Here is a 24,143-nt window from a genome sequence, read left to right as displayed (position 1 = left end):
AAAGAGACTCAAATAAAGAAGAAGAAAATGAAGGAAAGAAAGCAAAATGAATATATTTGAGTATTCAATAAATGTCAGTTCTTTTTCTGGAGACAGATAGTATGCTTTATCGTAAGTCCTTTGGGATTGTCTTGGATCATTATATTGCTGAGAATAGCTAAGTATTCACAGTCCTTCACTGAACAATATTGCTATAACTGTGTACAACATTCTTTTGGCAGTGTTCACTTCCATATGCATCCGTTCATGTAAGTCTTTGCAGGGTTTTGTTTGTTTTTTTCTGAAATAGTCCTGCTTATCATTTCTTATGGCACAATAATATTCCATTACTGTCAAATACAACAACTTGTTTAGCCATTCCTCAATTGATAAGATTTCCAATTGTTGGATTTCCAATTCTTAGCCACAACAAAAAAAGCTGTTATAAATATTTTGTGCAAATAGGTCCTTCTGCCTTTTTTGAATGGTTTTGGGATATAGATCTAGCAGTGGTTTTGCTAGATAAAAGGGTATATACAGTCTTGTAACCCTTTGGGCAAAGTTCCAAATTGCTCTTCAGAATGATTTGATCAGTTTGCAACTGCACAAACAATGCATTATTGAACCAGTTCTCCCATATTCCCTCCAACATACAACATTTTCCTTTTTTTTTTCCTGTCATTTTAGCCAATCTGATAGCTATTAGGTGGTAATCACAATTATTTTAATCCATATTTCTCTAATCAATAGTAATTTGGAGCATTTAAAAATATGACTATAGGTAGCTTTGAAAATCAAAATTATCTATATTACATTTTGTAATGCTCTCTATATCTTAATTCTTCCTTTATCCATAAGTCTGACAGTTAAACTATTTGATACTCTCTTAATTTGCTTATGCTATCACGTTTTGTGTGTAAATCACAAACCCATTTTGACTTAAATTTGGTGTATAAGGATGCTAGTCAATATTAAGTTTTGCGATATTGCTTTCCAGTTTTACCAGTTTCTGTTTAATAATTAATTTTTGTTTGAAAAACTTGAACCTGTGAGTTTATCATATACATGATTACTGTAGTCATTTACTATAATGTACTTAATCTATTCCCCTGATCCATCATTCTACTTCTCAGTCAGCACCAAACTATTTTGATAATTACTGCTTTAAAATTACAGACCACTTTTCACACAAATTAAGTCTGATCTAACCAATTGGAAAAATATTAAATGCTCTTGGATAGGGCGAGCAAATATAATAAAGATGACAATATTACCTAAACTAATCTATTTATTTAGCGCTATACCAATCAGACTCCCAAAAAACTATTTTAATGACCTAGAAAAAATAACAACAAAATTCATATGGAAAAACAAAAGGTCAAGAATTTCAAGGGAACTAATGAAAAAAAAATCAAATGAAGGTGGCTTAGCTGTACCAGATCTAAAATTATATTATAGAGCAGCAGTTACCAAAACCATTTGGTATTGGCTAAGGAATAGATTAGTTGATCAGTGGAATAGGTTAGGTTCAAGGGACAAAACAGTCAACAACTATAGCAACCTAATCTTTGACAAACCCAAAGACCCCAGCTTTTGGGATAAGAACTTACTGTTTGATAAAAATTGCTGAGAAAATTGGAAACTAATATGGCAGAAACTAGGCATTGATCCACACTTAACACCATACACCAAGATAAGGTCAAAATGGGTTCATGACCTAGGCATAAAGAATGAAATTATTAATAAATTAGAGGAACACAGGATAGTTTACCTCTCAGACCTGTGGAAGGGGAAGGAATTTATGACCAAAGAAGGACTAGAGATCATTACTGATCACAAAATAGAAAATTTCAACTATACCAAACTGAAAAGTTTTTGTACAAACAAAACTAATGCAGACAAGATTAGAAGGGAAGCAATAAACTGGGAAAATATTTTTACAGTCAAAGGTTCTGATAAAGGCCTCATTTCCAAAATATATAAGTAACTCTAATTTGTAAAAAATCAAGCCATTCTCCAATTGAAAAATGGTCAAAGGATATGAACAGACAATTCTCAGATGAAGAAATTGAAACTATTTCTAGTCATATGAAAAGATGCTCCAAGTCATTATTAATCAGAGAAATGCAAATTAAGACAACTCTAAGATACCACTACACACCTGTCAGATTGGCTAAGATGACAGGAAAAAATAATGATGATTGTTGGAGGGGATGCAGGAAAACTGGGACATTGATGCATTGTTGGTGGAGTTGTGAACAAATCCAACCATTCTGGAGAGTAGTTTGGAACTATGCTCAAAAAGTTATCAAACTGTGCATACCCTTTGATCCAGCAATGTTACTACTGGGCTTATATCCCAAAGAGATCATAAAGAAGGGAAAGGGACCTGTATGTGCACGAATGTTTGTGGCAGCCCTCTTTATAGTGGCTAGAAACTGGAAACTGAGTGGATGCCCATCAATTGGAGAATGACTGAATAAATTGTGGTATATGAATATTATGGAATATTATTGTTCTGTAAGAAATGACCAACAGGATAATTTAAGAAAGGCCTGGAGAGACTTACATGAACTGATGCTGAGTGAAATGAGCAGGACCAGGAGATCATTATATACTTCAACAACAATACTATATGATGACCAGTTCTGATGGACCTGGCCATCCTCAGCAATGAGATCAACCAAATCATTTCCAATGGAGCAGTAATGAACTGAACCAGCTATGCCCAGAGAAAGAACTCTGGGAGATGACTAAAAATTCCCAATCCCTATATTTATGGCCACCTGCATTTTTGATTTCCTTCACAAGCTAATTGTATAATATTTCAGAGTCTGATTCTTTTTGTACAGCAAAACAACAGTTTGGTCATGTATATTTATTCTGTATCTAATTTATTTTTTAATATATTTAACATCTACTGGTCATCCTGCCATCTAGGGGAGGGAGTGGGGGGTAAAAGGTGAAAAATTGGAACAAGAGGTTTGGCAGTTGTTAATGCTGTAAAGTTACCCATACATATAACCTGTAAATAAAAGGCTACTAAAAAAAAAAGATAATTACTGCTTTATAACACAATTTGATAACTATTGGGTTAGTTCACTTTCTTTTGCATTTTTTTTACATTCTCTTGATATTCTTGAATTTTTGTACTTTCAGGTGAATTTTGTTATTACTTTATCTAGTTCTATAAAATAATTTTGATAGTTTTATTGACAAAGCACTGAATAAGTAAATTTATTCAGGAAGAACAGTCATTTTTATCATATTGGCTTGGCAAATGCATGAACAATTAATATTTTCTTATTGTTTAGGTCTGACTTTATTTATGTGAAAAGTGATTTCTAGTTTTATTCATATGGTTCCTAGGCTCATCTTGGCAGATAGACTACCAAGTATTATATATTGTTTAAAGTTATTTTATATTTAATTTCTTTGTCAATTTCTTGCTGCTGCACTTTGTTGGTAATATATAGAAATGCTGAGGTTTTGTGTGGGTTTCTTTTGTCTCTTATAACTTTGCTAAAATTGCTAATAATTTCAAGTAGATTCTCAATTGACTCTAAGTATACCATCATGTTATCTTCAAAGAGTGATAGTTTTGTTTCCTCACTGCCTATTCTAATTCCTTTAATTTCTTTTTCTTTTATTGCTATAGTTAATATTTCTAGTACAATATAAAATTATAGAGGTAATAATGAATATCCTTGCTTCATCCCTGATTTTACTGATAAGATATTCAGTTTATCCCTATCAAAGATAATTCTTGGTTATGTTTTTAAATAAATATTACTTATCATTTTAAGGTAATTTCTACTTATTCCTCCTCTCTCTATTATTTTTAATAAGAATAGGTGTTTATTTTGACTGAGATTTTTTCTGAATATGTTGAAATAATCATATTTCTTTTTGTTTTGTTATTGATTTGGTCAATTTTGCTGTTAGTTTTCCTAATGTTAAACCAGTCCTGCATTCTTGGTATAAATACCTCTTGGTCATACTATGTGATTCTTGTGACATAGTGATGTAATCACTTTGCTAGTATTTTAATTAAAAATTTTACATCAATATACATTAGGAAAATTGGTCTATAACTTTCTTTCTCAGTTTGGTACTTTCTGATTTTAGTATCAGCATGATATTAGGGTCATAAAAGGAATTTTGCAGTACTCTATTTTTCCACATAGTTTATATAGTATTGGGATTTATTATTTGTTTTATAGTATTTGTTTGTGAATTCAGCTCCTCCTGGGAATTTTTTTCTTAGAAAATTCATTATGACTTGTTCAATGCCTTTTCTAAAATTGGGTTAAATATTTTATTTCTTCTTTTGTTAAATTGGCATATATATATGTGTGTGTATATATATATATATATACATATATATATATAATATGTAAATTTCACTTTGATTGCCAAATTTATTGGCATAATTGGGCAAAATAGTTCCTAACAAAATAATCTTAATTTCCTCTTCATTTGGGTGAATTCACCCCTTTCATTTTCGATACTAACAATTTGGTTTTCTCTTTCCTATTTAAAATCAAATTAACCAATGGCTTGTTTAGTTTATTTTGCTTTTTTCAAAAAAATTTCTTTTAGTTTTATTTATTAGTTCACTGGTTTTCTTACTTTCAATTTTATTAATCTCTTATTTGATTTTCAAGATTTCCAATATGTGTTTAATTAGGCATTTATTTTTTTTTCCTTTTTCTAGTTTTTTTTTTAGTTGCATACAAAATATGTTGGCTTGATTTTTTTTCCCTCTATTTTATTCACGTAAACAATTAGAAATATAAAATTTCCCCTAAATACTACTTTTACTGCATGTCATAAATTTTGGTATGTTGTCTCATCATTGTCATTTTCTTTAATAAAAAAAAAAACTAGTGATAGTTTCTATGATTTGTTCTTTGAATCACTTGTTTGTTGAGGATTAGATTATTTAATTTCCAATTAATTTTAATGTTTCTTTTCCCTGCCCATTACTAAATGCATTTTTATTGAATTATGTTCTGGAAAGGATGCATTTATTATTTTTATTTTTCTGCATTTAGTTATGATATTTTTACATCCTAATATATGGGTAATTTTTGGGTAGGTGCCATATACTATTAAGAAAAATGTGGGTATGTATATATGTATTATTTCCATTCTCATCCAATTTTCCCAAGAGATTAATTATGTCAAAATGTTCCAGAATTTTATTCAGCTCCTTAACTTCCTTCTTGTGTTTTGGTTAGATTTATCTAATTCTATGAAGGCAAAGCTGAAGTCCCTCACTAGTATAGTTTTATCATCTAGCTCCTTCTGTAAGTCATTCAACTTCTTTAAAAATATAGATACTATATTATTTGTTGCACATAGATTTAGCATTGAAAAGACTTTATTGTCTATGATATCGTTTAGCTTCCTTCTTTATCTCTTTAATTAAGTCTCTTTTTGTTTTGTCTTTATCTGAGATCATGATTGTTATTCTTTCTTTCTTTGTTTCAGCTGCAGCATAAAAAATTCTGCTCTATCCTCTTACCTTTACCCTATGGGCATCTCTGTGCTTCAAATGTATTCCTTGGGAAAAACACATAGGATTCTGGCTTTTAATCCATTCTGTTATTGACTTGCATTTTACTGGCAAGTTCATTCCATTCACATTTGTAGTTGTGCTTTCTAACTGTATATTTCCCTCCATACTATTTTTCACTTGTTTGGTTCCTTCTCTTCTCCCCCACCCTATGTCTCCTCACAAATGTTTAACTTCTGATTATTGTCTTCCCCAATATCCCCTTATTTTTATCAGTCCATCTCTCTCCCCACTTCATCTATTATCCCTGTCCCTTTTTACTGGCTGATTGAGTAAGATTTCTATATCCAAACGAGTGTGTATGTTATTCCCTCATTAAGCCAATTTTCACGAAAATAAGGTTTGAACTTTGCCCTTCCCATCCCTATCTTCCCCTTAATTATAATAGTTCTTTGTTGTCTCTTTTATGTGGGATAATTTATCCCATTCAATCTCTCCCCCCCTTTCTTTCCATGCAATAGTCTTTCTCACCCCTTTATTTTTTGAGGAAGGTATCCTATCAAAATCACCTAAAATCCACACCTTCTCTCTATATATGTTCCTTTTATTTGTTCTTATGGTAATAAAATTATTAAGAGTTACAAATAGCTTGTCATATAAAAATACAAACAGTTCAACCTTGAATTTCTTAATTTTTTTCTATCTTGTTTCTTTTTAAAAATTTTTCATATTTATGTTTATTTTGGAAGCCATTTTGTTTTATTCAGCTCTGGTTTTTTTAATAGAAATGTTTAGAAGTCCTCTATTTCATTAAATATCTATTTTCCCCTAAAAGATTATATTCAATTCTGCTGCATAAGTGATTCTTGAGTGTAATGCTAACTCCTTTACCTTCTGGTATATCATATTCTGAGAACTCCAGTTCTTTAAGGTGAAAGCTTTTAAATTCTGTGTAATCCTAACTGTAGCCCCACAATATTTGAATTGTTTCTTTTTGGCAGCTTTAAATATTTTCTCTCTGATCTGTGAATTCTAGAATTTGGTTACAATGTTGCTGGGAGTTTTTATTTTAGGATCTCTTTTTGGTGGTGATAAGTATATTTTTTTCAATTTCCATTTTGCCTTTTGGTTCTAATATATCAGATGTTGTCCAAGCTTCCCACCCCTTTTTTCCTCCTCCTTTTTCTTTCTTTCTTTTCTTTTTATCATGGCTCTAAGGTGGTCCAATAATTCTCATATTATCTCTACTGGATTTATTTTCTAAGTCAGTCGTTTTTCTCCAATGAAAAATTATCATTTCCTTCCTTTTTAAAACTTTTTTTGATTTTGTTTGATCATATCTTGATGTTTTATAGAATCATTAGTTTCACTTGTCCAATTCTAATTTTTAAGAAATTATTTTCTTCAGTGAGCTGTTGTACTTCCTTTTCCATTTGGCCTTTTCTAATTTTTTTTTTTTAGGGAATAACTTAACTCGGTAAATTTTTTTCATATCCTTCCATATGCCATTAACTTTTTTTTTTCTTATTCTTTTACATTACTTCAATTTCTTCTCCCAATTTTTGTCCTGCTTCTGTAATTTTTTTTTCATAGTCCTTTTAAAGCTTTGCAAGGGATTCTTTTTGGACTTGAGATCACATTATATTTTTCGTTGAGATTACAGTTTTAGCTATTTTGATCTTATTGTCCTCTTTTAAATTTATGTCTTGATCCTAGCCTATCACCATAGCAACATTTTGTAAACACACTTTTTTGTTCTTTTTTTGCAACTTGGTGTTTTATAATGAGTTAGGCTCTAGTCCTGCAATGCCCCAAACTTTCTGTGCTAGGATTCTAGGTTTTATTGCTAACTTGTAATGAATTTCTAAGTTTGCCAGTTTGCCTTCTCAGGAAGGTAGGTTTCCCTTCTGTCTTGTACTAGGGGTGAGGTCTTTCTTTTGGATTCTCCTGAATGTGATACTTTGCTTCTGGGGTGCTATAGTAACAGAGTCATTCTGGTAGCTGGCCTTGGAAGAGGCATCTTGTTGCTGATGTGCCCCAGAGGTAGGGCCTTGAAATGGAAATGGGGTCCTTTCTGCTCTATTCGAGGCTTTTGGCTGGAGTTCTAGTTTTTCTGGCTATTGGTGGAACCTCTTAGTGGCTTGTGCTTGACTTGGGCTCTGGTACCTTGCTGCCTTGCACAGAATGCTCACTTGCCTAGGAGCTGCTGGCTTGCAGGAAAGTTAGATCTCACTGATGGATTGCCCCTGGCTTGGAACCTTGCTGCAGTCTGACTGCTTGGAAGATTGGCTGTTGCTGTTCCTTTTGGACTTTGATTCCCTCTACTCAGTAAGACTTACTTTTCTTATCAAGTTGATAAGCTACTTCCCTGCTCCTAGACCAGTTCTTAAGTGGTCATGTAGTTGTTTGGCAACAGGAAGAGGGATGGGGGAATGGGGACTTCAGAGGATTCCTTACTCATTCTACCATCTTGGCCTTGAAGTCCTTTAATTTTTAAACAGGGTAGCAAACTTCATTTAAAAAATAGAGATTAATATATACATATATTTAAGAGATGTAACATTTGCATATTTGCTTACTTTCCTATTGTGTACATACACATACTATACATATTTCATGTATGTATATACATCTATATCTATAGAGATAATCTATTTAAAAAGACTGGGATAGATGGAGAGAGAAACAAATGCAGAGAGAGAAGGAAGAAGACAGTGGGAAGAGAAAAAAGAAAGAGACTCTGTGTCTGTGTATGTCTGTGTGTCTGTGTCTGTGTATTCACACTTCTTTCTACTACTCACATTTTCATACAGGGCTTGAAGGGTCTCCAGGTCAACTACAGAGTTATCCAAATTCACAACAGCTGTTTTAAAAAAAGGGAGAAAAAGCAGTAATAGTTAGTGATCACAATGATTATGAGCTAATTATGAAAAGTAGCTTGACCATTCAACTATACAGAGCAAAATGGCTTCATAAATCTGTAGCCACCAACTTTCAAATTTTAGTTCAAATGATCCCACCAGTTCTGGGCCTAAAACCAAAGTCTCATAGATATAATTCTCATAGATATAAATATCATGATTTTAAAAAAACTCTTTTTTTATAGCAGATAATTTACACCATTCCACTTCTCCCTTTCCCTTTCTCCCAAAACATATCTCTGTCATCCATTAATTTCATTGTTTTTAGATATCCCTTCATATTCAACTCATACCCATGTTTTTTGCATGCATATATATATAATCTACATTTATCCTTCTTCCTCCCATAATAATGAGAAAGTTCTAATGACTTAAAAGTATCACTGTCCTATGTAGGAAGGCAAACAGATAAATCTTTTTAAGTCCCTTATGATACCACTTTCCTGAGTACCCTCCTTATGGTTCTCTAGAATTTGGTATTTGAAAATCAAAATTTCCATTCAGTTTTGGACTTTTCAACACAAGTGCCTAAAAATCCTCTATTTCATTGAACATACACCTTTTCCTCTGAAGGATTATACTTAGTTTTGCTGGGTAGGTCATTCTTGGTGTAAACCAAGCTCCACTGCTCTCCAGAATATCATATTCTAAGTTCTCCAATTCTTTAATATAGAAGCTGCTAAATCTTATTTTATCATTATTGTAGCTCCCCTAATAATGAATAGTTTCTTTTTGAGTGCTTGCAATATTTTTTCCTTGACAGGGAGTTCCAGAATTTGGCTATAATATTCCTCGGAGGATTCATTTTAGGATCTCTTTCAGGAGGTGATTACTTGATTCTTTCAATTTCTATTTTACCTTCTGATACTAGAATATCTGTTAATTTTTTAAAATAATTTTTTGAAAGATGATGTGTAGGTTCTTTTTTTTGAAATCATAACTTTCAGGTAGAGCAATATATTTTAAAATTATCTCTCCAGAACTATTTTCTAGATCAGTTATTTTTCCAATGAGATATTTCACAATTTTCCTATTTAATTTTTTGTATTGCTTTAATGTATATGATTTAACTTCCATTTGCTCAATTCTCATTTTTAAGGAATTATTTTCCTCAGTGAGTTTTTGTATCTCCTTTCCCATTTGACCAATTTTGCTTTTTGAGGAATCCTTTTCCTCTTTACCTTTTTCTATTTGCACCACTCTCAATTATTTTCCTATTTTTTACTTTATCTCTATTACTTGACTTTCAAAATCCTTTTTGAGCTCTTCCATGGTCCAAGTTCAATTCTTATTTTTCTTGGAAACTTTGACTTTGTTATCTTCTTCTGAGCACATGTTTTATCTTCCTTGTCACCATAGTAACTTTCTATGGCCAGAAACTTTTTTACTGTCTGCTCATTTTCCTAGAGTATTACTCAGCTTTTATTTGTTTGATAAAATAGGGTTCTGTTTCCAGGATGATAGGTGTACTGTACCAAGATGGTTTCAGAGATCCTTCTAAAGAAACATGATCACAAGATTTTTTTTTTTCTGTCCTGAACTTTCAGGAGTGTCCATGTCTTACTATTGCTGTAAAATCTAGTATGTTGGAACAATAGAGTCCTGCTTAATTGGTGCTGAGTCTAGTGCTGGGTCTGGGCCTGGGACTGGTGCTAGTGCTGGTGCTGGTGCTGGGTCTGGTGCTGGGGCTGTTGCTATGACTGGGGTGAGGGCCAGGGCTGCACTGGTGCTTTCTGCAGTGGACTAGATTCCTACCCTGGTTCCACAGATCTTTTCTGTGGACCTTCTAAGTTGTCTTCAGCTGGATAATGTTCTACTCTGTCTTTTAGGCTGTTTTGATGCTCTAAATTTGTTTAGAGTCATTATCAAAAAGAATTTGGAGCAATTTAAGGGAAAGTTGGGCAAGTTCCTGCCTTTATTATGAGTCCAGGAGTGCTTTCTTAATTTTTTTTTTCTATCTCCACAATGAGTTTCATTCACCTGAACTGAGAACTGGAATATCAGAACATTCCATGGGGACTCATGTCTAAGATTTGCTCAGTTTTATTTAATACTGAGATTTAATATAAATTCCTGGCTTGGTTACTACTTTGCTATGTAACCATTAAATTTCACTTTTTGCCTTTGTCTCAGTTTCCTTCCTTATAAAAGAAGGAAAATAGTATTCATATCTCCTGGGGTGTGACACAATTAGCTCAGTATGGAATTATAGCCAAATCTGTTTCAGTTAGTTCAAAATAGATGTCATGTTTTGTATTCATTTTGATATATTTATTTACCAAACAAAATAATAAATCTAAGAACTGGATAGGAAATCAGTGCTATAATGTATAATTATGATTACTTCATTCACTGTAAATCATGGCCTTTTAATAGTCAACTAAGTGATAATGTGAATGCAATTAGAGGATAAATAGTTTTTACTCATCCTCCCCCTCTCCCCCTCCCCCACACATACATTGTTCCAGTGCCTTCATAAATACCATCAGTATCTGGGACTCCTCACAATTCTAAACTCTCCATTCCTAACAAGTCTATAAAGTAGTTTTAGCTTCATTCCCATAATATACATAAAATATACATTACTCCTAATTTCACTAAAGTATCTCTTTTATTTTTATGTGATTGGATTTGAGAATCAAGAAGATGTTAAGAGGAAGCACAGGGACTTTTCATAAGAATAGAACAGTATCCATTTATTTGTATTACTGCTAACTTTTGAGAATAAAAATTAAGTAGATGTTAATGATCTTAATATGTGCATTTGGCTACTTTTTATATAAGACAGTTAATGATTTTATGCCATCACATTAATTTAAAACCAAGAAAATGATAAGAATAAATTGGAATCTAGTTAGCTAGTTGTATCACCTTTGGTAGGTTATTTTAGCACTTTTTTACATTACTAATTTACATTTACATTATTCATCTTACAAAAGAGAACAATCATGGTGCATTCCCTCCCCCCCCCCATTATATACATACACATACAAATGCCCAGACATTATAACACATACAAATGCCCAGACATTATATACATATATATATATATATATATATATATATATACACACACACACACACACACACACACACACATACACACACACATTATAGGTGTGTGTGTGTATACTACCGAGGGATCACTTTAAGAAAGTAATTAATTAAAATGGAAGTGGATGCTTATAAAATTATTTTGATTTGTTTTATAAAGAGATAAAATTTGAAGTCAATGGAAATATAACAGCTACATGCTAGAGAAAAGGGGGTATGGAGAAGAAAGGGAATAAGCTGGAAATGCCAGATAGAAAATAGTTACACGATTATTTATTTGTTTCTGACAAATAAGAATTAAATGATAAAACATTGACTGCATTTTCTTGTCTTTAATATTTTGGTACATTTATTTCAGTTGATTAAAAGTGTGGCTAACGAATTTGGCTAAACTCATTGAATTCCATTGCCTTTTCAGTAAATTACTTTGTTACTAACTTTGAAGTAGGAAATCATACTTTAGAATATCTAGAATTCAATTAGTTATTCAAATTGAAGTTTTAAAATTATAATTATATTCCAAAAATTATAAAAACTTACAAAATGCCAGTAAAATTATTTTTCTTATTCTCAAGGTGTACTTATACAGAAGACAAGTGGTATCATAAAAATCTAGATCAGAAGAGAAAGTTGTGATATTTATTCTGTAATTGCTGATTATGCGAAAAGTTTCACACATGTATGGCCCATAGACATCAGCATTATATTTTTTGTATATTGGGTCTTTGCTTTTATCTTGTTTTCAGAATTCATTTGCTTTAGCACCAAGAAATATGGCACATGATTCCTAGTCTGACTTCCTACAATGTTAGAATCACCCAAGGATTAGCTAGAAAGCCTTGTAATACTTCTGTTTGAATATTTGTATGAGTTAAGAAAATGTCTATCTGTAAGCTTTCAACAGAAAAGCTATGTGAAAAGGAAAGGATCACATTTTAAAAGCCTATTATAAAACAAACTTGTGCAAGAAAAAGCACTAAATTTCAATTACACAAAGGGATCACAAACTCACACTTGGAAATATTGAACAATTTTTTAGCTAGCCACTAATCCACTATCTGAAAGAAATCCAAGAAATAAAGCTTATAGGGATATCATAGCTAAATTCCCAAACCCCCAGGTCAAGGAGAAAATATTCCAAGTAACAAAAACAACAATGGCAAACTAATTCAGATATGGTAGAGCCACAATTAGAATCACAGAAGACAATAGCAGTGGCTACATTAAAAGACCACAAGTCTTCAGATAAAATATATTGAAGGACAAAAGAACTGGGATTGTAGGTGAAAATATAACACCCAGCAAAATTAAGCATAATCTTGCATGAAAGAAGATGGAAATTAAATGAATTGTAGTACTTTCAGGATTTTATTGCAAAAAGATTTGAACTTAATAGAAAATTTGACAGAGAAGATCCAAGAGAAATACAAGATAAACATCAAAGGCTAATTACAAGGTACTCAATAAGGGCAAACTGTTAACTTTTTATACATGGAAATGTAAATCATATTTCTAAGATTGTCATTAGTAATTGAGTAGTTTGAAAGAAAGATTGGCATAGAACTGAGTATGATGTGATTACAAAAAGCAAAACCATGTAGAGAAAGGTAAAAAGTAATTATTTAATAAAAATGAGGTCCAAAAGGAAGAGCTGACAGAGAGGAATTAGATAGGGGAAGAGGGCTGGTAGTTCTGGAATCCTATTCTCCACCAGGAAAGTGTTAAATGGAAATTGTGTGTGTATGTGTGTGGTGTGTGTGTGTGTGTGTGTGTGTATAATTTTTTTTTTTAATTCTGAAAGTAAGAGACTAAAAGGATAGGGAGTGAGGAGAGAACAAGGGAGGGATTTTTAAAGGGAACTCTAAACACATCAGATCTAAGTTAAAGAAAGAACATATATAATTAGAAGGGAACAAAAGACTTCTAAATTTAAAAAGAAATAAGGTGAGGGAATAGGATGGGGGAGGTATAAAATGGTATGTAAATGAACAGGAATGGGATAGAGGAAACAAAATATATTTTAGAAAGCTATAAAAATCTTCTAAATTCAGATAGAAACAAGAAGATAAGTGGAAAGGGTGGGATTCTTGGAGAGGGGGTAAGTTAGGTAATAGAAGGGCAAGGTAGCAGGAAGAAATAAAATAGAAGTCAGGAAAGATATGTACAAACAATAAAGAACAGGAGTAGACTTTATTAGATAAAAATATCAAAAGTAGTAATCATGATCTCAAAGTTAAATCTAAAATAGATTTAAACAAGAGAGAAAAATAGGACAACTACATCATATGTCAGCCATATCAATCAATATTATTTCAGATTATTTAAAATAACCAGTATTAGAACAGAATATTGCTGTGTTGTAAGAAATGATGAGTTGGTGGTTTTAGAAAAAAACATGGAAATATTTGTACTTATGAAAGAAGATGTTAACCACCTTTAGAAAAACAGAGGACAAACTAGCATAATATGGTCTTACATAGATGCATATGAATTTATATGTTTGTGTGTATATTTAAATACACACATATAGGCATATTTATACATGTTTTATGATTATAGATATCTATTTATAGATGTGCGTATAGTATGTATATTTATCTATCTATGTATATACATATATAGATAGGTAGATATATACAAATATGCATATTTTTCTATACTCATACATGTTATATAATATAATATGTATTCAATGATTATTTATTGCCTTTTGGGGGAAGGAGAAGAAAAGAAGGAAATGAAAAAAGTAAAAATTGCACAGCAGAAAGCAAAACAAACTACAAGAATCCAAAAAGCAAAACAAAACAAAACAAAACATGGACAGCTCTGAACATAATATGTAATATTATACAGACTTTTTTGAAATGGAAATGTATTGCCTCATACTTTGCTTCCTATGTTCTGCTGTGCACATGGCAATGTATTTTTCTTTTCTTTTCTATTTTGTAATTAAATTTTAAATAAAGAAATAAATTTTTTAAAAAAGAGTTTATTTGTGGTTAGTTTTGATCCCCCTTTAATTAAACTTTGTGTTATTTTACCACAAAGTTATCTTTTTAATGGAGAAAAAATGGCTGCCAGTTTCGTATTTTTTAAGTCTTCAAGTAAGATTAAATAATTTGAAGGAAGAGAGGACCACATTCTAGCTAATGAAACAAAGCATTAAATCAACATAACATGGCAGAAAAAAAATGCAATTGGTATTAATTGGCCTGATTAAAATATTAGTTAACATTAATTGGTCAATATCAATGTTAGAGATTAATTATAATTTCTGAGTGATAAAGGTCTCTGAGACCTTTTAATCCCTAGGCTGAGTATAGTGCATGTATCCAAGAAAATTGTAATACACTGCAGAACTAATTCATTCAACTCAACCAAATGCACACACTATCCTCCCATCTTGCCTATTTCTTATGTAGTTTCTATTCTAACTGAGATAATCTAGACAAAAGATTTTTTTTCTTACCTGCTTCGATGAATGTCTATTTTAAATGTTTCCCTACTTTGTTATACTCATCAGTTTATTCCTTTTGACCTCTCTAAAAATATGATGCAGGGCAGCTAGGTGCCAAGCACCAGCCCTGAAGTCAAAAGGACCCGAGTTCAAATTTGACCTCAGACAATTAACACTTCCTAGTTGTGTGGCCCTGGGCAAGTCATTTAACCCAATTGCCTTAGGGGGAAAATAGCACAAAACTTTTTTTGAGAATTCTTACACAACTAATAATAAAATCCTTTAATTAGCAATCTTTCAGCACTTAATTTTTATATTTACTATGTAAGTATTTTTTGCTTGTTTTATGTGTGTGTCCTTTCTTCCAAGCTAGATAATAATTTTTTTAAGGACAGGAAATATGTTTCCACTTCATCCACATCATTCTTAACACTGATAGAATTCTCCAATCAATAGGCACTCAATAAAAGTTGCTGAATGCCAAAGTAGTCAACAATCTGCCAGACAGACACATTATAGTATATATAAATGACCTCTATTTGGGGTTTAAAATTACAAATACATCTCCTGCCATCATTCCTCTTCTACCTTTATTGAGTATTTATAACTTTATAAACAACTTGAAATATTTGCATTTTTAATCTTCATATGGGTCTTCCTTCTCTGCAAATAAAGAAATGATCTGAATTTCTTTACATCAGAATAATTTTAGAGAATGTTGGCTCCTTTTTTTAAAATATGTAGTGAAAAGAACACAGACCTGACATTAAGAACAGCAAATTCTTGTGGTAATTCTGCCACTACCTAGCTATCTGGTGGGGGCAATTTATTTACTCTCTCTGAACCTAGTTGTTGTTGTTGTTGCTATTTTGTTTATTCATGGGTGCTTGGGTTTTTTGTCACCCTCTGGCCAATGCAAAGGGATTTTTGGACAAGATGATCTCTAACAATCTCACTCAAATTAATGCTAACATTCTGCAAGTCTGGTATAATTGTATGCTAATAATTGTTGGTGGAGTTGTGAACGAATCCAACCATTTTGGAGAGTAGTTTGGAGCTATGCTCAAAAAGTTATCAGGCTGTGCATACCCTTTGATCCAGCAGTGTTACTACTGGGCTTATATCCCAAAGAGATTATAAAGAAGGGAAGGGGACCTGTATGTGCACGAATGTTTGTGGCAGCCCTTTTTGTAGTGGCTAGAGACTGGAAACTGAATGGATGGCCATCAGTTGGAGAATGGCTGAATAAATTGTGGTATATGAATATTATGGAATATTACTATTCTGTAAGAAATGACCAACAGGATGATTTCAGAAAGGCCTGGAGAGACTTACACGAACTGATACTGAGTGAAATGAGCAGGACCAGGAAATCATTATATACTTCAACAACAATACTATATGATGACCAGTTCTGATGGACCTGGTCATCCTCAGCAACGAGATCAACCAAATCATTTCCAATGGAGCAGTAATGAACTGAACCAGCAACGCCCAGAGAAAGAATTCTGGGAGATGACTAAAAACCATTACATTGAATTCCCAATCCCTATATTTATGCCCACCTACATTTTTGATTTCCTTCACAAGCTAATTGTACAATATTTCAGAGTCTGATTCTTTTTGTACAGCAAAATAACATTTTGGTCATGTATACTTATTGTGTATCTAATTTATATTTTAATGTATTTAACATCTACTGGTCATCCTGCCATCTAGGGGAGGGGGTGGGGGGTAAGAGGTGAAAAATTGGAACAAGAGGTTTGGCAATTGTTAATGATGTAAAGTTACCCATGCATATAACCTGTAAATAAAAGACTATTAAATAAAAAAAATTGTATGCTGATAATTTTCTGTAATACAACTCAAATAATTAATTTCAATTTGTGAATGTTAAGTGCATATATATGTCCTTCAGTTTATGGAATCCATTTTTATTTTAACAGGTCTCAGCAGCAATCCCAATTATTTCAGTGTAGTAGAATTTTGATGCAATATAAGAAATTATATCCTAAATCTTCTAGAATAAAAAAGAAGAAAGAAGTTAAGTTTAAAATCACTGGATGAATTAGCAAATAAAAAGAAGTAAAGAAAATCTAGTATAAGAATTATGAAAACATCATTCTTGAATCTCCCCTTTCTTCCCTTAAATTTTAAGTTCTTTTTTTTCTTGCTGTAGTAAATAATATGGATGTTTAGGTTAGAATGACTGATTTGTGAAGGCATGAAGGAAAATTCAGTTTAACAATGTTATTAATAACCTACTATGCACAAGGAATACAGACACTGAATACAGACAAAATGAAAAGTAGTCTTTTCAAGGAGTTTTTATTATTCTTGATTAAGGAAAAGAGTAATTGACTCTTTGTCAAATACAAACAAGGCTTTACTGATAGTTTAACTGTGTTGTTTTTTTTTTCTAGATAAAGTCACTTCTATGGAGAGAAAATGAAGAGTATCATTGGTATTGGGTTAATGCCTTTATCATTTACACTAGATAATATCTGAAGTTCTTTTCAGCTAAATAATTTAATGATTCTATAATTACAATTTGTATAAAATTCAATATAAATATCTCAATAAAGCACTGTTTTCATGGGCAAGCAATAGTGATAGAGCATTAGCATTATTAACAATGATTGTTATAGTCACTATAATGGTATTTAACTGATAAAATTTCCTATAAGATTAGCAGTAATATTAATTTGACAAGAATAGTTGCTTTCCTGGAAATGTTTACACCACAAGCAGATCCCTGGGCTGGAGGTGAAAACTCCCAGGTACTGGGAGTAGATTGTTCGGCCTACAGAAAGTATGACAGAGAAGAAGTTCTTAACCTTTTGGGCATCTTGGATCCACATGGCAGTCTGATAAAACCATTGGACCTCTTCTCAGAATGTTTTTAAAAGCATAAAATAGAACATATAGGATGGCCAAAAAGAAAAAATGTTTGGTGGTTGTCCTTTATTCTCCAAGAAGCTGATCAGACCAATATGAACTAAGAATGCTCTGCCATAGGTCAGACACAAATTTTCCCTAGAAACGTTTGGTGTGACTTCTCTAACTTTTCACATCTTACATTTCTTCTAGGATAATTCAATTCTGCTTTGCTTACAGAGCACAATAGCTTCTCTGATGAGGGTATACACCATGTTGGGCAGTCCTGTGCCAAGATTTCCCCTGTCATACAATCAATTCTAAAGTTCTTAAGAGAGATCTTGAAGGTAGTATTGTATTGCTTTTTTGAGCCTTTGCCCGATGTGAATTCTCTATAAAATAATCTTTTTGGCAAGTAAACATTTAGCATTCGAACAATATAGCCAGCCCAATGGAGTTGTGCTTTCTGTAGTACAGGTAGCAGTTTAGTTCAAGAAAGGACCCCAGAGTCTGGTATCTTTTCCTGTCAGTTAAATCAAACAGAATCTTCCTAAAACAATTCAAATAGAAATGATTCAGTTTCCTGGCATGGTGCTGGTATGCTATCCAAGTTTCATAGGCATATGACAATGAGGTCAGCACAATGGTTCTGTAGACCTTCAGTTTGGTGGTGAGTTTTATACCTCTCTTCTCCCATATTTTCTTCTGGAGCCTCCAAAATACTGATATAACTCTGGCAATGCGTGTGTCAATCTCATCATCAATGTGGACATTCCTGGAAACTATACTTCTAAGGTAAGTGAACTTAAACACAGCTTTCAAAACTATTTGCTGTAACTGATGGATCTACATATGGATGATATAGTGTTGGTTGATGGGATACATATGTTTTCTTGGTGTTGTTAGGCCAATACATATGTACATATATATATATATATATATATATAGATAGATAGATAGATATAGATATAGATATACACACACATATACATAAATATGCATATATATATATTAAAATCTGTCAAAATATTTTAAATTGTAAATGTGTGCTATAGCAATATAACTAGTCAACTTTAATAACTTCAGTTATTTCAAAGTAGTGATGTATATAAACATTTTGATATATTTGCAACAAAAATAATGTGATATGAAAATATCTAAGTTCTTTTGGTGTCAGTCACAAATACTGCTAATGTTACTGTAATTTGTAATCTATATTCATAATTGAAAGAAATATTAACAATATATCAGAGATTGGTAAAAAAAATAAATAAATAAAGACATTCCCCCCCATGCAAGTTGAGAGGCCCTCTGAAATCCACTAACTTAGAGGAAGACACGTAGTTGGAAGACAGTCATATAGCAAAGGGCTGAGACTTGTTCTACATGGGAATTATTAAAACTTTTCCCTCATTTTGTTCTTCCTTTTACCCAAATTGCTTGGCCTCAACAAAGGCCATTTTGTTTTTTTTATTTTTGGTGTTTGTTTTTTATAAGCATGTTTAAAGAATGCTGAATATCTGCCATTGTTAGCCCTCTTTAAGATAGACCCACCCTGTCTTTGCAACCTATTTCACCAGGACTCATCTAGACAAACTTGTCTTCTAGACAAACTGGTTTATTAATTGTCTTCAATTATCATATTTCCACCCCTGACTTTTGGTTTATTTTTCATATTTTTGAAAAAAAAAAATTTCTCCTTCATGTTCATCAGAAAAATAAGCAACTTTTAGATTAAGAAGAGAGTTTGTGTTTTTATAGCACTTTTGGTTATTGTTAGCACAGTGCTCTAGACATATTAGTTGGGAAATATTTATTGACTAATAAGAATAGACTATATCTGTCAATGGGATAGAAAATTATCTGAGGAAGTATGAGTTATACAGCTGATTTCATCTTCCAGAATGATGATTTTCTGGCCTTCTTGAAATTTAAGAGCAAAGTCAAGTAGGGCCTTCCTTAAACAGAGGGTATGTAAGGAATGCCCATATGTCTACCATCTAATCTTTCCAGCTAGAGGAAGGGCAGGGGCTATTGAAGAGGTATAAGTTTAATCGATGGTTTCATTTTATAGAATGATGAGTTTCTGGAGTTCATGAAATCCAGAAATATAGTCTGGTGAGAAATGAAGATATCACTGTTAATTTATCTAGGTTAACAATGACATTAGCTAGCCATAAGACAGACTGATCACCCTTAGTCACACACATGAAAAAAAGTAGTAATATATTAAAGGATGGAAGACAATTAAATATTAGCAGACACTGAAAAAAAATGATCTGAACAAAGAGTGATAAAGCTGCCAAGTTCCATTGGTAAGAACAATGAATTAAGAGCTTGAGGGAGAATTTTCCAAAGTAAAGGACCTCTTTTCTTGAGCTGCAATTTGTTGTGGAAGCAAATGGTCAATTGTTACTCATTTAAAAGCTTCCATAATTAGTCTGCTAGTAAGGAAATAAAAGAGTAAGATGGGTAATAGTTTCTCAAAAATGTAACTCTGAAATTTTTAGTTGAAAGTCAATAAAGCGTGGAAATCTTTGGTTAAGGAATTTCACTGTGCAATTTGGTCACAATAGAGAGCAATTTTATAAAATGAAATACAGCCTTCCTTTATAATGAGATATTGATGGGAGTTAATCCTCACCTGAAAATCTGCACACCTGTGAATTTGCTTAATTTTTTTTTAAATCCTAGAACTTTATTATACAATAAACTTTTGCTTAAGAATTCATCATCTTTTTAAAAAAAGTTTGTTTCAATTGGCTATTTCTATCAAATAAGTTATGCTGAAACCCAACAAAGACTTGGTACCACATTCATCTTAGTTTAACATTCTAGACTTTGAATTCAATATGAAAACAAAGACTGCATTCCTTTCAAATTCAAATAAGTATGCACACATAAATGCACACACATATGCTTGCTACAAATTTTTCTTTGGATACTAAGGCATATTACCAAGCTTATTCCCATGATATAAATATGCATGATGTTTTAAAAATTATTTTGGAATACATAAAAAATTGAAAAGATCAGACCTTCGAAATGTCAAGCATCAGTGATTTCCTTGGTATAAATTCTCATTACAAGAAGGGATGGGTTTTCTCTCATTTCTAGAACCTTCTTTTGACCTTAGCTGTTAACTGATTTGTATATTTCTATGATGAACTATATGCTTGTCAAGGAAGAATTAGTCTTACTAAATTTATGGAAAATTAATCATTTGAGTGTTTGGAGGGTGATGAATTCTTTGGCAACAGCCAATGTTTGTTGAGTGATTTCAACATGCATCATTAGAATGAAAATGATTCAGAGATTAGCTTTGATTATTTGTCTTTGATCATTAGGTAATTAACATTTACCAACTCACAATGATATATTATTATTACATTTATTTTATAAATTGAGAAAAAATATCATGGAGAAAGTAAATTAATCTATTTCATGTTGTACAATATTTGTGGAAAAAGCTAATTTCTAGATTTTTATATCCATCCATATTGTAGCACTTTGCTAGAGAGGAGGTTCTTTTCCAACTGCACAAAATCATACTTTTGGTCTGTTCCTTAAAGAATGTATGATTTTTGATTGGAGAGAAGATAGGAATGGCCATTTCAGAAAATATAAAAACAAAATAAAAGGTGAAGATAGATTTGGGGGAAGTCTAGTTAAGTATCAGCTTATGCTAAGGCAGTAACAGGAGATAAGATTAAAAAATAGCTTCCAACAAAATTATGGCAATTTTGACATGCCAACTGATGAATCCACTGGGAAATTTGAAAACTTTTTATCAAATAAGAGATGTAATAATAATGTTATTTAAAATAGATAAATCAGTTAAAAGTTTGCAGCACAATGGCTTGTAAATCGATCTATAAACATTTATTTAGTGTCTATTATATGCCAGGCACTGTGCACTGGGAATACAAAGATAGACAAAATGCACTCAGCTTAATGGGGAAGAGAAATACACAATAGAATCAAGGAAATCAGAACAGAATCTTAAGAGGTGATAGAATGGCCAAAAATACATGAAATGCTCAGATTATGTCATGCAACTAAATAGGAAACTATCATATTCACCTATCAACACATATATCTTGGGCATATACTTCAAATGAACAAGGAGCTTAGATCAGAATTGTTTAGAAGAAGGGAAATAAGATGGATTTCTTATGGGAAAATTCAGTTTGTTCATCACAAACTATATAACACCAATATTCATTTCTTTAACATGAGTATTTTCCCAGTGATGTCATATGGCTGTTCTGCTCAAGAAGAGCCAGTGGGAATTCCATATTCTTATCACTTTCAATATCATACTCTTTGCTCCAGACAAATAGGGCAACCTGCAGACCTCTGTTTAGTATTATGTGCATGTGTGACGGGGAGGGGCAGACTGATAGAAAGACAGACAAAGATATACACATAGAGACATTGAGAAACAAAAATATAGGCAGAGAAGAGAGGAGAGAATGTGAAGAGAAGAGAAGGAAGGAGGGGAGAGAAGTGAGAAAAAAGGGAAGAAATGGGGGCAGAAAGCAAGGGGAAGAGAAGAAAGCAGAAGAGAGGAGAGGAGAGAGGAGGAAAGGAAAGATGAAAGAGAACACTTTAAACATTTTACTATGTGCCAGACACTATGATAAACATTGAGAGAACAAATACAAGAAAGCAAGATGATACATGTCTTTGAAGAGTTTAAATTCTGTTGAACTAAGGCAATACAATAAAGGAATGTTGGAGAAAGGGAATGGTGGGCAAACAGTTGTATGGTAGAAAGATTACTGGAAAATATTAGGGAGGCCTGGTTATGAATAACCAAAGAGTAACAAAAAAACCATGAAAGGAGTAAGTGGATTTTTAGCATATTTCTATTGACAACGTTTTCCAGCAATGACACAAAAAGTTAATAACAATGATGGGAGCTCCATGAGGGCACAAATGTTTAAACATTCTTTGTATTACCAATGAATAGCATAGGACCTGATAAAGAAAAAGCACTTAATAGCTGTTTTCTGAATGATTTTTGATTGGCATCTATTACCTAAAAAGGAAATGGATCTTTCTTGAATCATGAACAAAAAAAGAGAGATAATTCCATATCTTGACTCCCACCATTTTCTCTGCCTGTCTCCCACACCGGGATGCCCTTTCTCTTCATCCCCGACTACAAGTTTCCTTTGCTTGTTTTAAGTCTCAACTAAAATCTTGTCTTCTACAGAAAGTCTTCTCCTAATCCTCTTAATTCTAATATCTTCCTACTTTTAATTTCTTCCCCTCTATTTATCCTGTGGTAGGGCTTACTTGGGGAAGTTAGGTGGTGCAGTGGATAGAGTAATATCTTTGCCAAAACAAAAACACAGCACAAAGAGGTTAATGACGTTTTGAACATGACTAAACAATAACAAGAAATAGTTTGTGTTTTTCCCCCTCATTACTATGAAACCAATCTGCTGATAAGTTTCTCTAAAGTTAGTTAGATTGGTACCCAAGTAAAAATGCAAAATATGTCCTTCTAGGGCCAATGATCCACTGGAACAGTCCTCAATAATGCAGGACTTTCATAGTAAGACAGAACACCAGAGAAGGATTTATTTAAATTTCTCTATAGTACATGAAAAGCATTTATTAAGTACTTAGTATATGCCAAGCACTTTTCCAAAAACTGGGGGGAAAAATATCAAAAACACTCTTATGAGTAAAGCAATAGATATAGGCAAGTGGTGGCCAGGAAAAGAAGTAGAACAAAAGTAAATGGAGCAATTGATATGCTCTTTCTAGAAGGAAATATAATGATTACAGTTCTCAAAGCAACATATGGGAACAGGAAGAGGGAAGGCAGAGCAGAAAATGCTCCAAAATAAGAGGATACATTGTACCATGGTCTATTCTTTTTTTTTTTTTTAAGAGATATGACAAGGGACCAATCAATCCACTGAAGTAGTATTTCTTTAAATCTATTTAAAGGCAGCTATTTAAAATAACTTATTTAAAAGAAAACAAATGTCATATTAATGGGAACTCATTCTTATCCAATTATGAATATTTGTGAGTTCATTCTTACCCAATTATAAAGATGAATATGGAAAAAATATAAACAAAAACACATTACTTGGAAGACAAAGATTGATACTTAGGCATTTTTGTATCCTGGGCAATACCTGTCAGATTGCCTTGCATTTAGTAGGTACTCCATAAATACCTGTTTAAATTTGTTAATTTGCAAAGTTTGTATATATTTTAATAAGAAATTATAGTAAGGAGGAGGTAGCTTCTGGGATTTTTTTTACATTTACTTTAATATTTCAATGTATAGAGGAACTAGGATTACGTA

At 32.3% G+C, this 24,143-nt stretch overlaps 1 protein-coding gene across 4 annotated transcripts in view; it reads right to left on the bottom strand.

Annotated features, from left to right (window-relative positions):
• Positions 1-24,143, bottom strand: part of FMN2 (formin 2) — a 426,622-nt gene that overhangs the window by 193,923 nt on the left and 208,556 nt on the right. For all 4 annotated transcript variants that reach the window (XM_031966950.1, XM_031966953.1, XM_031966951.1 and 1 more), the window contains one exon: positions 8,302-8,363. In XM_031966950.1, the coding sequence (XP_031822810.1) occupies positions 8,302-8,363 (62 nt within the window). The remainder of the gene's footprint in view (positions 1-8,301; positions 8,364-24,143) is intronic.

Source organism: Sarcophilus harrisii, chromosome 4 (genome assembly GCF_902635505.1).
Source record: "Sarcophilus harrisii chromosome 4, mSarHar1.11, whole genome shotgun sequence".
Lineage (NCBI taxonomy): Eukaryota > Metazoa > Chordata > Mammalia > Dasyuromorphia > Dasyuridae > Sarcophilus > Sarcophilus harrisii.
Note: the sequence above shows the minus strand (reverse complement) of the source record. Positions and strands in the feature narration are given on the sequence as shown.